The sequence below is a fragment of the Cottoperca gobio genome, chromosome 4 (genome assembly GCF_900634415.1).
Source record: "Cottoperca gobio chromosome 4, fCotGob3.1, whole genome shotgun sequence".
NCBI lineage: Eukaryota > Metazoa > Chordata > Actinopteri > Perciformes > Bovichtidae > Cottoperca > Cottoperca gobio.
In genome coordinates, this window is record NC_041358.1 from 10,550,168 (window position 1) to 10,564,251 (window position 14,084).

Here is a 14,084-nt window from a genome sequence, read left to right on the forward strand (position 1 = left end):
GAAATGTTCCCCCCCCAGTCAATTCATTGTTTGATCTATATCTAAATATATTTAATTTAGGCTATCAACATAGAAATCAATAAGAGAAATAAAGGCAAACAAGCAAAAATGTACATCTGAGAAGCTGAACCCAGAGAATTTGTGGCTTTAAAAAATGAATAATCATTTATCATAAATGTTGGCAATTAATGTTATGTTGATCGACTTAAAGGATTTATCAACTGTTCCAGCTCTTGTTCATTTTTGATTAATTCCTGATTTCTAGAAATGATCCTATCCCTGGTTCACTTAGACGTTGATGACTAGACAACAGTTGGGTTCACTCTTGGCACTGTTTCCTCTGTTTGCCCTGTGAATTAAAACATTTAGCTTTATTGTCTACCATTGAACAAGGCAGTATGATGATATTTTTCCAGCTAAAATGTGGGCAAAACTTCAGAGGACTTGCAGCTCTCACATTTCACTGACTTGCAAATCAAGGTTAGAGGACTAGGCTGACTGCCGGGATACTCTTTGATCTTTGATCTTTGGATGTGGACAGACATTGGCATTTCAGTTGGTGGATTTGTTGGTTGAGACTGTTTGAAAGAAAGAGATGGAGGAGGAGAAGGAGTCATGGAGCAAGCATGTGTTGTCAACATGGTTAAGTGTTGAAAATAGCTTGTATCTTGGGCTTGCTTAGACATGATCATATCTGGATTAAGTACATGTATTTCTAGATATCCAATCATGTGTCTCTCTCCCTCCTGCCTAACCAGTCTGTCAGGGTGTGTGAAAACAGCAGCAGAGCGAGACAATAGTGGGGGATCAGGTTGCTATGAAACCTGACTAGCTAGCTGTGTGTGTGTGTGTGTGTGTGTGTGTGTTGTGTGTGTGTGTGTGTGTGTGTGTGTGTGTGTGTGTGTGTGTGTGGGTGGATTTGAGTCAAACCCTTGGATTTGGGAATGGGTGTCAGTGGATTAGGATTGTCTCATCAGTTCAAATCCTTCAAAGACTTAACACGATTTTCATGCTTAGTTACCCCGACGAAAGGCCATAATGTCTTTAGCATTGTTAAATGTTGCCTCTTGGGAACAACACACTGCAAGAGATTTTCGCTATTTTCAGTTCATCTCTATTGGAATAAACACGGCTATTTTTGTGAGCAATTTCCAGTGTACAATGCAAACTGGATGGAAGGTCAACAGCACTTTACAGGCAACTCTCACTCCAACAAAGATATTATTTGTGTTGATTTTTACAATTTACAGCAATGGAAATGTGCCTCGTCTCCAACTTTTTGTGGCACTTACAAGCTATAAACCAGGACTTTTCAAAAGTACAATCTTTGTGTTTCCAGGGCAACAGTTGTCGTCCAACTGTTACGAAACACAATCTACTAGAGAGCTTCCTGAATTGTCTACATTGTGTTCGCTTTGAAACACCTGGCTGCATGATTTGTCCCTTTTTTGCAACCCTGGCCTAATGGGGTGTCCTGCCCTTAAGACACTTAAACTATTGTGTTCATAGTGCTCTAGTTTTGGGTAATTGTTGTTTTGAAGTTTATTAAGCAAAGTTGGTCTCCATCTCAAATGGACATAAAAATGAAGTCTCAAATGAGTCCATCTAGCTAGGATCTTACTGGGTATGTCACAGTTACAGCTACAACATGTCCACACTGTCATGTATTTCTTTATTCTTTACTAGTTTAATACCGCCATGACGTGCTAGAAATCCAAGCAAAATGATCTCATTTTTCTTTCGATGATAATTTCAAAAAGATGTTGAAGGGCTGAAGAGAAAAGGTGTTTTGTAGTTGAAGCAAGATTATGGTCGTTAGCAGGTATTGTTGTCTTTGAACATTATGAAGCACATTGGCCTACACATATATAATACACATCTATTGTTTTTTTGTATGACTGAGAGATAGAGACAGTGTGTGCATAACTGTGCTGCAGTAACAGTTTTTATTGTGGTTAAGGAGGTCAGATGATTGAGTCAGTGTCATCCATTTTTACTATCAACACATGACACACACATGTGACCTGTGTGTCTCTTTGAATGCTCCCCCCTCTCTTCTTGTTAACCAGGTGCCATTCTTTCTACAGTCAGCAAAAAGCTTGTTATACGTTGACTCACTTCTGACTTTTTTCATGTCACAGATTTAAGGCTGTGTTGTAGGAGAACTCCTTTTTAAAGTGACACTTTTCTTGTCATGTATCACTTGAAACGTGAACCAACACCGTCCATATAATTGACTAAATATAAGTCCATGAGCACAGAAATGCAACTTGGCAAACTTCGCTGCATGACTCTTACAGAGATAATCGGCCCACTGTAGTGATGATTTAGTGGAACAGAGTCCCACTGTGGCAGGGTTGGGTTAATGTTTGAGTGACCCGTCTCCGACTCGGACACAGACACCTCCTGATGTGTTTTGTCTGTGTTCATTCAAAGATGGCCCACTAGCTACAGAAAATTGCACCACAGCCAGAAATAATTTGTTGAAACTGGTGTTCCATCCAAGAAACTTGTAAATGCAACGATTGTTGCAAATAGTTTTTTTTAAAAGGGTTCTTTCCCAATTAATAGTTTGGTCTAAAAAATGTCCATAAATAGTGATAAATTTCCTTTAACAATCAAGGTAATGTATTCTGCATTGCGAGTTTGACCAACAGACTAAAACACAAACATATTCAGTTTGAAGTGATTAGAAAATCTGAAAAAAAGCAGCAAATTTAAGAAGTTAAAAGTAGAGCGTGCCATTTCTGCTTGATAAAGACTTTAAAACTATATATCAGTTACTTTGCTATTGAACAGTTTTCTTTTTTTCAAATCAACATAGTAATTAGTTGACTTATTGCATTACTGGCATACATTATTACTTTCAATGATACAGACCAGAAGAGGGACCTCCAGCTCTGTTGCTAGCATGTTTGCCGTCTCTATTTCAGTGCAGTTAAAAAAGGGGAAACATAAAGTTGACCATTGTTGACATTTTCAGCCAACATCTGGTACAACTTTCCAGTTGCCAATCAGTTTCAGTGTTGAACAGTCTGTGTTTAAGGTATTTATTAGGAGTTGCAATGTTTTTTCCCCTCTTCGTTCCTTTTGGGTTTTAGGAAAGAGTTGGTGTTTTTTGATGTATTCTCCCGAGCTGCGTTTGCCACAATGAACACAGGTTCCTGTTAAATCGCCTCCTGGGAGTTTGACTGGTGTCCCCCCCCCCCCCATTTTAGAAATTGAAAGCACACATTCCAGTGGAGAGATTACAGTAACACACGATTTTCAGTTCTGATACAGTTTCTGAGCTGTGACTTTGTGCTGATACAACGTATCTGTGACTGAGACCTGAGTTTCCTCTGTAACATCTGCACAAGCTGTTAGCGAGGTGTAAAGCAGTGCACTCTGTTTGGTGTAATCATCCAGCTGAACATGGACAATGCAGCTGTTGCATAAGAGGAAGAAACACCCTTTTATTCGCCTCAACTGACCCTTTTGAAATGATGTAAACAAATGCATTGCCTGATTTGACGCTTCACAGGAAACATAGTTGAGTCCATTGCTGTACCCCGGCATTGTAAACACAACCAATGCTCTGATGAATGTGGATGGAGCCAAACATGGAGTCACAGAAGGGAAGCAGTGCACTGACTCAGAGCTGACTGTGATCCGTGAGACTCACTCTCTGAATCATTTTTAATTCCCTAAAAGTATCTATAATTTGAACAACTATGAATCACATATTTCCTCTGGTACTGGGTGCTTTATGTGTAAAAAAAGAAGAGGAATCAAACAAACTGTAAGCTTTCCACAGCAAAAGCCTTCCAGCAAATATAAATGTTCTTGGCTTTTATTGTGAACTAGCCACTAGAGTAAAAGAAGATGGTTAGAAGTAGGTCTAAAGTTATATTTGTACATTTTAGCTGCTTATTTGTGGGTTTTACACCAGGGAACTAAAATGAAGGAAGCTGCCAGTGCTTATACATTTAATCATTTATCAAACCTCCCAACACACAGAATTAGGCTAATGGGATAGGAGGGCGTTCTACTGAAAGCTCTCTGAGGAATCCGTGATCAACATACAGTGGGCTAATCTTAAAGCTAAAACCTCCTTAAACAGAAAGTTTGTGAAGCGGTTCAAGGAGCTGGCTGTTCCTCCTGCCTGCAGAGCAGTGAGGGAGGTGAAGTCAACTGTGTGCCAGTGCGCCTGTCTGTTTTGCCCATAGATGGAAATTGTAGACTTTTCAACACAATAACCTTTTTTAGCAACAAATCCAAATCTATTCAAATCCAGATGCGCTCAGCGAGGGAACAGCAAGGCATGCGTTTGTCTGTAATATACACCGGTAAGAACTATGTGTGCTTACCTCCTGGTGCTTTGGCTTCTACTCACAGTTCAAATAGTTGCATGTCAACTTTTGTTGTGTCCAACCAACAATCCAAAACCTCCAAATATACAGTTATAATCTATGTAAAAATGAGAGTGTAGTTTGTATATAAATGGCACAAAGGTTTATAGTTCATCGGGGTTAAAAGAGTGTACATGTACACAGCATTGACTTTTCTTTCTTCCCCTTACCGTTTATACTGTAGGCAATGTGGCAAATCAATCAGCAGTACTTTGATCCGTCATGTATTACAATCTTTGGACAAGTGAAATACAAACATTCCCGCCTTATGTTTTCAACATTTTCTTTATTGATTTTCCAGAATTTTTTCATTTCCCGATATATTTCGATATTTAAAATGAATGTACGTGACAGCTTTTTATCCATATCACCCACCACCAGCTTGATATCAGCTAACATGAACAAAATGATCAACTTTAGTCTCTTGAACTACCTGTTATTGCATCTATGTGAAAAGGCCATTTCTAATAATAACACTGATACAGTCAAATTTATCAGAATGATCTAAATAGTTTATAGACTGTGATCTTTTGAAATTTTACTTAAACATTGTAATACTAAAATACTTTTAGATTGTTATTTCACATTTGCAGACTCAGACCAAAATAATGTTTATCACAAACAGATGCAGACCGGTTCTCTTGCCCAATTTTCTTCTTACTTTCCTCTTGTTTTTCTTACCTCCCCTCTGAAAATGCCACTCTTCTCCTCCCTCACACACACACACAAACACTGTCTCCTCCGCCCCCATCTCATTCCTGGAAGAGACCTTCTTGTTCTGGTTGTTTTTTGAGGAAGATGAACACAGATAGACACAGCAAACACACGCAGTGCAGACAGAGCCCGGGGGTTTTCAGAGTGATGCCAGTGTTTCAGACAAGTTGACATTTCCCACCCAATCTCTGCCGTGTGTGTGTGTGTGCGTGTGCGTGTGCGTGTGCGTGTGCGCTCTGGAATGCAACAGTGTGTAATTAGTCTTTTGTCCTAGCAGCATTTTCTATGCTAATTAACCTGCCTTTTCCCATGGAATGCACACACACAGGCCATCTGGGTCTCTGATTGGCTGGGGAGGGGCTGTCTAGCCATCTGATTGGTTATCAGGGTGTACAGAAGACTGTGGGATCTTCACACAGCATGTCTTGAGCTCTCCTCCTCTGGGAGCTAAATGACTAATTTATTCTCTCACCCTGAGATCGAAGCTCATTAAAGCAGATCAGTGGCTTTGTCAGCGAGAAACGCAGCGGAAGTAGAACTGTGACCCATTTTAGGGTTTGAATCTGGGAAGCAAACAAATATTATTGTTCACCGGTCACGGTGGCATGTCTCCAATTAGGCATACAAATTGTATTGTGTAATTATCCTAGCCAAAATGAAAGCCCAACAGATATGTGGCTGCTGCTCTTAACACAATAACTTTAGCTATAGAGCACTTAAATGTATTTATTTATTCTGAGTCCAAGATGCGTACTAAGCAGGACGTTTTACAGTTGAGAAATAACCTTGCCAGGGTTCTTTGGTGCACAAAGTATTTAACGGTGTCACTAAATAACGTCCAGAATATCCTTGGCATTTCTGTTAGATACCTGTGTCAGACCTCTTAGGCCAGCTGCTCAGTGTTTTACTTAATCCTTATTGTTGTTTTTCTATTTCTACTTACATTGTTTATTCTTATTATCCTTACCTCTATTCTATCCTATCCTGTCAATTACTACAAAATGTTACAAAATGATTTTCCAGAAACAGCTAAAACAGTTCATGTCCTTTGAAATGTAGAAAGCCAAACCATGTTGTATTAAATATCTCCGCTGTCTGCTTCTGCCAGCTCTAGTTTTCTTGTGTTGCTGCATCCAGTAAGTGGGCGGCAGAGAATCCCTCCATGTCCATGATTAATGCTTTGAGGTCAGATTTTGTGATAAGCACGCAACTTTCTCATCAACGGACAGAATAGCGGTCCCAACTGATCACTGTTAATGTATTTTGGGTTTCCGTTCACGGTGAGGCAACGATCAAGCGTGAGATTTAATGACTGATCTCTGCGGCGACGCACGTACCAGATTGGTGTTGTATTTACCAGCCGACCTGCTTCAACCCTCACCTAGGCTCTGAGTTCTGGGTAGTGACTGAAACAATGAGAACAAATGCTACTTTTCTCAATACGGTACGCACTGTACAACGGCCCCAAGGGTGTGTTGTTATGGTTTTGTTTGTGAAGAGAGCCCTTCCTGTGATTATGTGACGATTATGTGACAGGATGTTGTGTTGTTGCTGCTGATAACACGACTATTAGTGCACCTTTCTGTTGCTGTCAGAGATCAGCTGATATGAGGTGTGTGTTTTTGTTTTGTGCATCAATATTTATTTCTACCATACTATTTATTTTTAATAATTAGAAAAATGTTGAGAAACACTGCTGGACCAACGGGTGAGCCTATAATATTCAGCATATTAAATTGTCATTCATGTTTTACATAATAACAGGTTTGTTAGTGTTTCCTTTATCCGCTCATATTTGTCTCTTTGCTCTGATCAATGAACCAAGCCTAAGTAGATTAAGTAGATTTTTAAAATTGTTTATCTTTTTGGATTCTCCAATGGTCAAAGCTAGACACAAGTTTTAATCTACATTATGAAATAAAGAATATTTAGTTATTGGCATCTTTTTATTTTTTCAAAAACACCAGGCTTATTTGACGATGCTGAAAGTTGCATTGGGACCAAGAATACATGATTTATTGTGGAGGAATTTGACTAACTGAACAATAAGATATGAATATGTTGGACATCTTTTGTACCATTAGCAAGTTATCAACTGCTAGCCTCATGATGTTATACTGGAGGGGGAGGCCTGAGGCAGAGAAAATAAGATACTGGACTCTCTGAATATACAGCATCAGTTTCAGAGCAGGTGCTGCAGCAGCGTGGGTTACTGAGTGCAGGCCTCATCATTTTCATCCTCTTGCTACCTTTCCTGCGAGCTGAGAGACCCGGAGCACAAAGATGTTGTCATTTCCCCAGTGAGCCAGTCTGTGCTCAGCTTGCCACAAATGAGCTCATACTCTATTACTTATTCATAGACACCGTCACACTGGCTGACGCAACCAGACAGGCGCACTGTGGGCTAAAAGGAGGTGGACAGGCGGGTTTGCAGGCCTGGCTTGTAACAGACAGGGTGCTCTGCATTTAGCTGAGGCAACCAGACCAGCAGGATGCAGACGATAAAGACAGAAGTCATCCCGATATGGTTCTGATGTGAGACTCTGCATATCTTTCTCGCTGTTTTACATCTTGGATTCATCTTTCTGGGCTAACAAAATCTGCTTGAAATTAGCAGCTAGAAAACTGGCATTAGGCTTGCAGAGACCAGTGGATGCTCTTTTTTCTGCCAGCCCACGAATCGGTTGGTTACTTTTTTCAAAAATTGTGTTTAAAGAAATTGAACTGTGTTTTTTTTGTTGTTGTAGGGATTCAGTGTCTCGCTCAAGGACACTTAAGTAGGGCAAACGCTACACATCAAACCTTTGTTTTAGCGTTGATTATCATTATTATTAACGGCCGGGCCAAAACACATTTTTGGACAGAATTGCACATTTACTCGACCCGACAAACAGGTTGTTTCTCAACACGCACTCTCCTTACACTAAAGCGACTAAAGACTAAACCCACAATGCTGCTGGACATGTCAGTTTGACTGTCTTTTTGTTTTTGAAGAAAATTACAACTGAACAAACAAGTAGGTCGGCCTTCCCACATTGATCCTTATTTGCACCAGTCCAGGCTTTGGTTTGTGTTGAAACACAGAGAAGCATAAGGAGTTGTAGCTAGGGCAGCACGCTTCATATAGATATCATGACTTCAGCATTCACAGTTAAAAAATACTAAGGAAATAGCTGATCTCCACCTTTCCATTGTCCTGTGTTAACTTTGAAGTTTCAAAAGAGAAGTGACCGCCCCTCCCTTATAACCACCACTGTGGTGCCTTTAAACAAAGCACTCAAGTGACCGACGACCACCCCAGTGGGAAGCAGATAAGCCGGTGTTCGTGCTGGGCAGGTTCCAGGTGTGAATGAGTGTGGAGCACAGTGCTGCTGAAAAAGAGCATAATGTCCACAAATCTTTATCAGAATACTATGAATATCATGCAGACGCTGCATGGTGGGAAAAAGGGTTCATATTGTTTATTGTCTGTACAAATAGACATCTGATAACAAAGGTGTGTGTGTGTGTGTGTGTGTGTGTGTGTGTGTGTGTGTGTGTGTGTGTGTGTGTGTGTGTGTGTGTGTGTGTGTGTGTGTGTGTGTGTGTGTGTGTGTGTGTGTGTGTGTGTGTTCAGTGGCTGTAAATTATAGTCTTTTTCCAGTTGAGCAGAGCAATTGTTGCCAGTCTATCATCTCCAGGGCTTTTAAAGTAACTTATTGTTTTATAATCTTTTGGCATTCATGTATAATTTGTTTGGATCATGGAAGGTAGTTTTCCATTTTAGAAATACTTAATCCTCATATTGATCATCATTTTGGATCCTTGTCATTTTAGTTATGCATTAGTTTTTTTATCTACAAATGGATTTATCATAATTTGTTCTGGATAAGAGTATTTTGGTATATATTAAATCTGGTATGCTGTATGAGACGTGTGTAATATGTATACGCGACATAAATAAGACACTCTTACCGCTGAGTCACTGGCAGGAGGCCATGTGTGTGTTTTATGTGTGTGAATAGGCACAGGCTTATATTGCTGAGTCATGTGACCCTGAATTTTAACCCCAAGTGTCATAAAGATAATTTCATTTGACTTTTTATTAATTTATTTTCCCTATCTGCTGAATCCTTTCAAATGTGTACTTTATGTGTTTTTCATTGTTTTGCCAATCCAGAGGAATTAATCAGGAAATAATAGTATTTCTCTCTCTTGTCCCTCCTCCCCTGCCCCCTTCCTCTGCCCTCCATGTTTCTCTTTACTTCTTTCATCTTCAGGACCAGTTTGATAATCTGGACAAACACACTCAGTGGGGGATTGACTTTCTTGAGCGCTATTCAAAGTTTGTCAAGGAGAGGCTCGACATAGAGCAAAACTATGCCAAGCAGCTACGGTAAAAACACACACACACACACACACACACACAGATATGCCAACATACACACCAAGGCTTTCACAGTACAGCTTTGACAGACTCTAACTCCCTTTTTGTCTCTTTGTCTTCTGCAAAAAAATTGATCAAAGGATGTCTTGATCCTGAGTCCTGATCTGAGATTTATATTTTATTGCATAGACAGCTGCAAAGTAGATATTTAAGTACATTTCAGCTCTGCATTAAAACAAGCTAGCCTGCATCACATTTTCTTTAACTCATTTTAATATTATTTTCTTTAGTAACCATATACTGGGATCCGACTTCACAATATCTTTGCCTTTTGGTCGCTGTGTCAGCTACGTGATGATACAGTCAGACATTCTTAACATGGCAGACTACATGTTGACGTCGTGAAACATGGTGAACCCAGCTTCAGTTACACAATGCAGGGGCAATCATTTTCACCCAGACGCCACACGTCTGTCAGGTCGGGCCATTATCGGGCGGATATCCTGTAGTCTGATCTCGGCATCTCGGTGTTGGGAAGGTTCGAGCATGATTTGGGCTGCAGGTCTCCATATCCAGTCATCACATAATACTAAAGTAACGCGAAAACGTTAAAAATGTTGAAATAAAGGTTGACTGGTGATATATTTCACCTATTTGCTTTTGATCCAATGTTGCAACGCTTGTTGAGACAATCAACCAGCACAATCCCAGTAATCCTAATTATAAACCAGTAGAGTCCCAGTGGTTGATTTCAAAGAGGGGAAATCCCTTCAGAATACATCACACACTCGTACTGCTGCTGCAGGCCTGAAGAATGATCAAAGATGGAGCTCCGTGCGTGTGTCTGTGTCTGTGGACGTGTATTGTAGACAATAAATCAGACGGAAAGACTACTTTTTTTTTGTCACTGAAAACACACACACACACACACACACACACACACACACACACACACATTCCTCTGCTTTCTAGTTAAATCATTAACTCGCTGGTGTACTGGAGGCTGTATCATCAGAGCCCGAGGGGACGGACCGTCAGAGGCTTTGATGTTTAAATCTTTGATTCATCTTTAATAAAATACTGAGATCCCGTGTGTGTGCGTGTGTGTGTGTGTCTGTGTGTGTGTGTGTCTGTGTGTGTCTGACTACCTGCCTCTTGTCTGTTTACCTGTCTCTCTACCAGGCTTAAAATATCAGACAGTATTTTTAACCTCCTGTGTCTGCTTCTCTCTCTCCCATCAGGAACTTGGTGAAGAAATACTGTCCTAAACGCTCTAAAGAAGAGGAGCCGAGGTGAGTAAACTTAAATGATTTGTCCTTTTTTAAGGAGTCTTTCTGATTGTATTTACTGGAAAAAGTGTTTGACAACACTTGTTTCTTTTACATTATTGAACATATAATGTATAAAATGTGGTAGATCCACTAACTCGAGACTGTTGACACTTTGGTGTTGCCCAAATAGTTTTTGAACCCTCAAATGTTTCTTCCAATGGCCTCACTACAACAACAATGTTCAGGATGTTGTCTGACTACTATTTTTGGTAAATGTGGCACATTATAATAACATTGTAAAGATATTTCATGGGCTGCAGAGAGTAAAATAATAAAACATATATCAAATCAAATTTGCATTACAGATACTGAAGATAGTCCTTGTTTGAAATGTCGGTATTTTAAGCCATAATATTCCACACGTTGGGGTCTGTAATATGTTCTACGTATTTATCAATTGTATTTATTACACAACATTTTTGTTGTTGGTGACAAACACAGACCAAAGACAGAAGGTGATCCACTTCTTGGTAGGGTTTGGAAACTTTGGGAATCTCACAATTCAATTAGATTTAGATTTTTGATGCCTCCGCGCCTACGACAGCCGTGGCCTGAGGCATCACGTCCGTCTATCTCTAATTCTTGTGAACGCGTTATCCTTTGGAACGCCCTCATAGACAGTCTGCTCTGCGACATCACCCGTGCCCGCCTCAGCTCCACCCTCGATGAATAGCTCACAACATGACCCAGTTATGTAATACTGCTGCTTCTTCTCATCTAAACTTTTTCACAGAGAACTTTTAGCAGCAATTTTGATTGGTCAGCACTCTTCAAACCATTCAAAAAATGAAATTTAAAGTGCTACTTTGTGCAAAAGATACAAACTGAATATTTAGAATAACAAAGGATATAATTTCAGTGTAAAATACTGGATTTAACTCAACACTCAATACTCGACGCTGTACTTTATGACTGCAGATGCATCTGTAAAACAGAGCGGAAAGAGGAAGCATGTTGCTGTGCAGTGGTAATCACATGTTTAATGTGTGTCTGTTGTGCAGGTTCACTTCATGTCTGTCTTTCTACTCCGTACTCAATGAACTCAACGACTACGCTGGTCAGAGGGAGGTGGTGGCGGAGGAGATGGCTCACAAGGTGTACGGAGAGCTGATGAGGTACGGCCAAGACCTCAAAACTGAGAGGAAGCACGTGAGTACACTGACGAGTTCATACTTTACTGCTCTCTGCATATTATTAAATAAAAGTGACTCACAAGGTTTATTTCAGACCCCGTTTTACCAGAAAATCTGTTGCTTTCTGTCATGAAACGGATGTTGCTGTTTGCCCTTTGTATCCTGTGTGTCGCCGCATATGCACTTACTTTCTGTTTGGCTTCACTCAAGGGGATAAATCTGTTGGATGGGATGTATGTAACCATCTGTGTTTTTCTTCTTCCACCATCTGCTCAACACAGCTCTGAACATTTGTGATGCGTGTGCTTTGGAAGAACAGCGCCCTCTTCTTGTTTTGTTGTGTAAAGCACCAAATACATTTCATTCAGTGACACATAATGAGGCACAATGTACATTCTATATTATTGATGTCTTAAAACGGTCATGACACTTTGTAGTTTTTGTTTTGTTGCTCGGCAGTTGCGTGTCTTGCCGTGTGCTTTTCAGGAAGACACTGAGCTTTGTTTGTTGAGCCATAGAGAAACAGACATTATATTTAAAAGTAGTTTAATAATGTCACCTGAACTGTGTCAATGTCTCATATCGAGTCAGGATGTTACCCATGATAGGATACCTCCTCCACACAGTGCCATAGTCTTTTGTTTTGTTTTTACCTGCTACATGACAGTCCGTTCTGGATCCCACATACAGTCTTTGAGTTTCATTTAAAAGTAACATGTCTCATGTATTTGAATGTTTCATGTTCATCAAGTTAGCCAGACATCAGCCTATGATAAATATATAATCTCACACATGAAGGCACTATGAACTTGCTTCTTTAGTTAGTAAGAGCTTTTAAGCAAAACCTGTGGTGGAGGGGATGGCATGTAATGGAAACATTACACAAATAAGAAAAGATAAGAAGTAGGTAGAGTATGAGAGGAGGTACTGTTTCAACCACAGCAATACATTTAACAAATATATATATTTTTAAGCATTAAAGTTTATTCTGAAACTTTGAAATATGAGTTTATCAAAACCACTATAACTCGAGGTCTACTAACCAGCTTTTCCTGGAGCTTTTAACCATATCACATGGTCTTTATAAGCATATTGAAGTAAATCTATTGACTCAGTAGCTTGTGTGTTATCATCCACAGCACTTTGTAGGACTTCTCCTCAGTGTTGCCTTAAAATTGAACAATCAAAGTTCATTCTTGGTTAATTGTTGGTTTGACAAATTGTATTATATATATATATATATATATATATATATATATATATATATATATATATATATATATATATATATATATATATATATATATATATATATATATTAACTCAAACATATGGTATGTAATGTGCCCAATGTGTGTCTAACCTGGAATGCAACACGTTCATAATGATGTAATCAGTAACTAGTTTGCAGTGCAGTTAGGTCTGAATTTGTTACTTTACTGCTTTAGTCACTGGACTCTTGTAAATCTGTGTGTCTGGCCTCAGCACTTTTCTTTCCAGTGGATTGTTTTTGTGTACGTAACTGTGACGCAATTTATTTTACGTCCATTCATTTTGTGTAAATGCATATGAATGTGTTATTTGATGCACTGTGTGTGTGTGTGTGTGTGTGTGTGTGTGTGTGCAGCATCTACAGGAGGGCAGGAAGGCCCAGCAGCATTTGGATCATTGCTGGAAGCAGATGGACAATGTAAGTGACGAGGGAGGGCTTAAGGGGGAGGGATGGAGAGGGAAAGAAAATGAAGTGTTTAGTGTAAATATTCTCTGTTAGGGACAGCCAGCTGGACTCGTCTCATACTTGTTTGCACAAGGATTGCAGGAAATGCAAACAAAGGTTTACTGTTGGACAAATGGGGATGCACTTTCACCCCTTTTAATTCCACACATGCCATTCATTAGTGAAGAGACACATATGGCATGTGTGGAATGTGTTTTATATCAAAAATAAGTGTTATAGGCCCCGCCGTAATGTTCTGAGCACATTCATAGAAAGATGAGAATGTTTGTTTCTGACTGAAAAGATAGAAGTGACCTTTTCTTCTTCCTGGCCAGGACAAGGAAACACACACACACACACACACACACATGTACGCACACGCACACACACAGGCCTCAGTGTACACCAGCCTCTCTCGGATCAATACAAAGC

General features: G+C 39.8%; 1 protein-coding gene across 1 annotated transcript in view; it reads left to right on the forward strand.

Moving 5' to 3' along the window:
- The window catches only part of fnbp1l (formin binding protein 1-like), a 43,908-nt gene that overhangs the window by 14,073 nt on the left and 15,751 nt on the right, over positions 1-14,084 (forward strand). Inside the window, 4 exon segments of the mRNA XM_029430360.1 lie at positions 9,365-9,480; positions 10,713-10,763; positions 11,804-11,951; positions 13,563-13,625. Of these exon segments, the coding sequence (XP_029286220.1) occupies positions 9,365-9,480; positions 10,713-10,763; positions 11,804-11,951; positions 13,563-13,625 (378 nt within the window).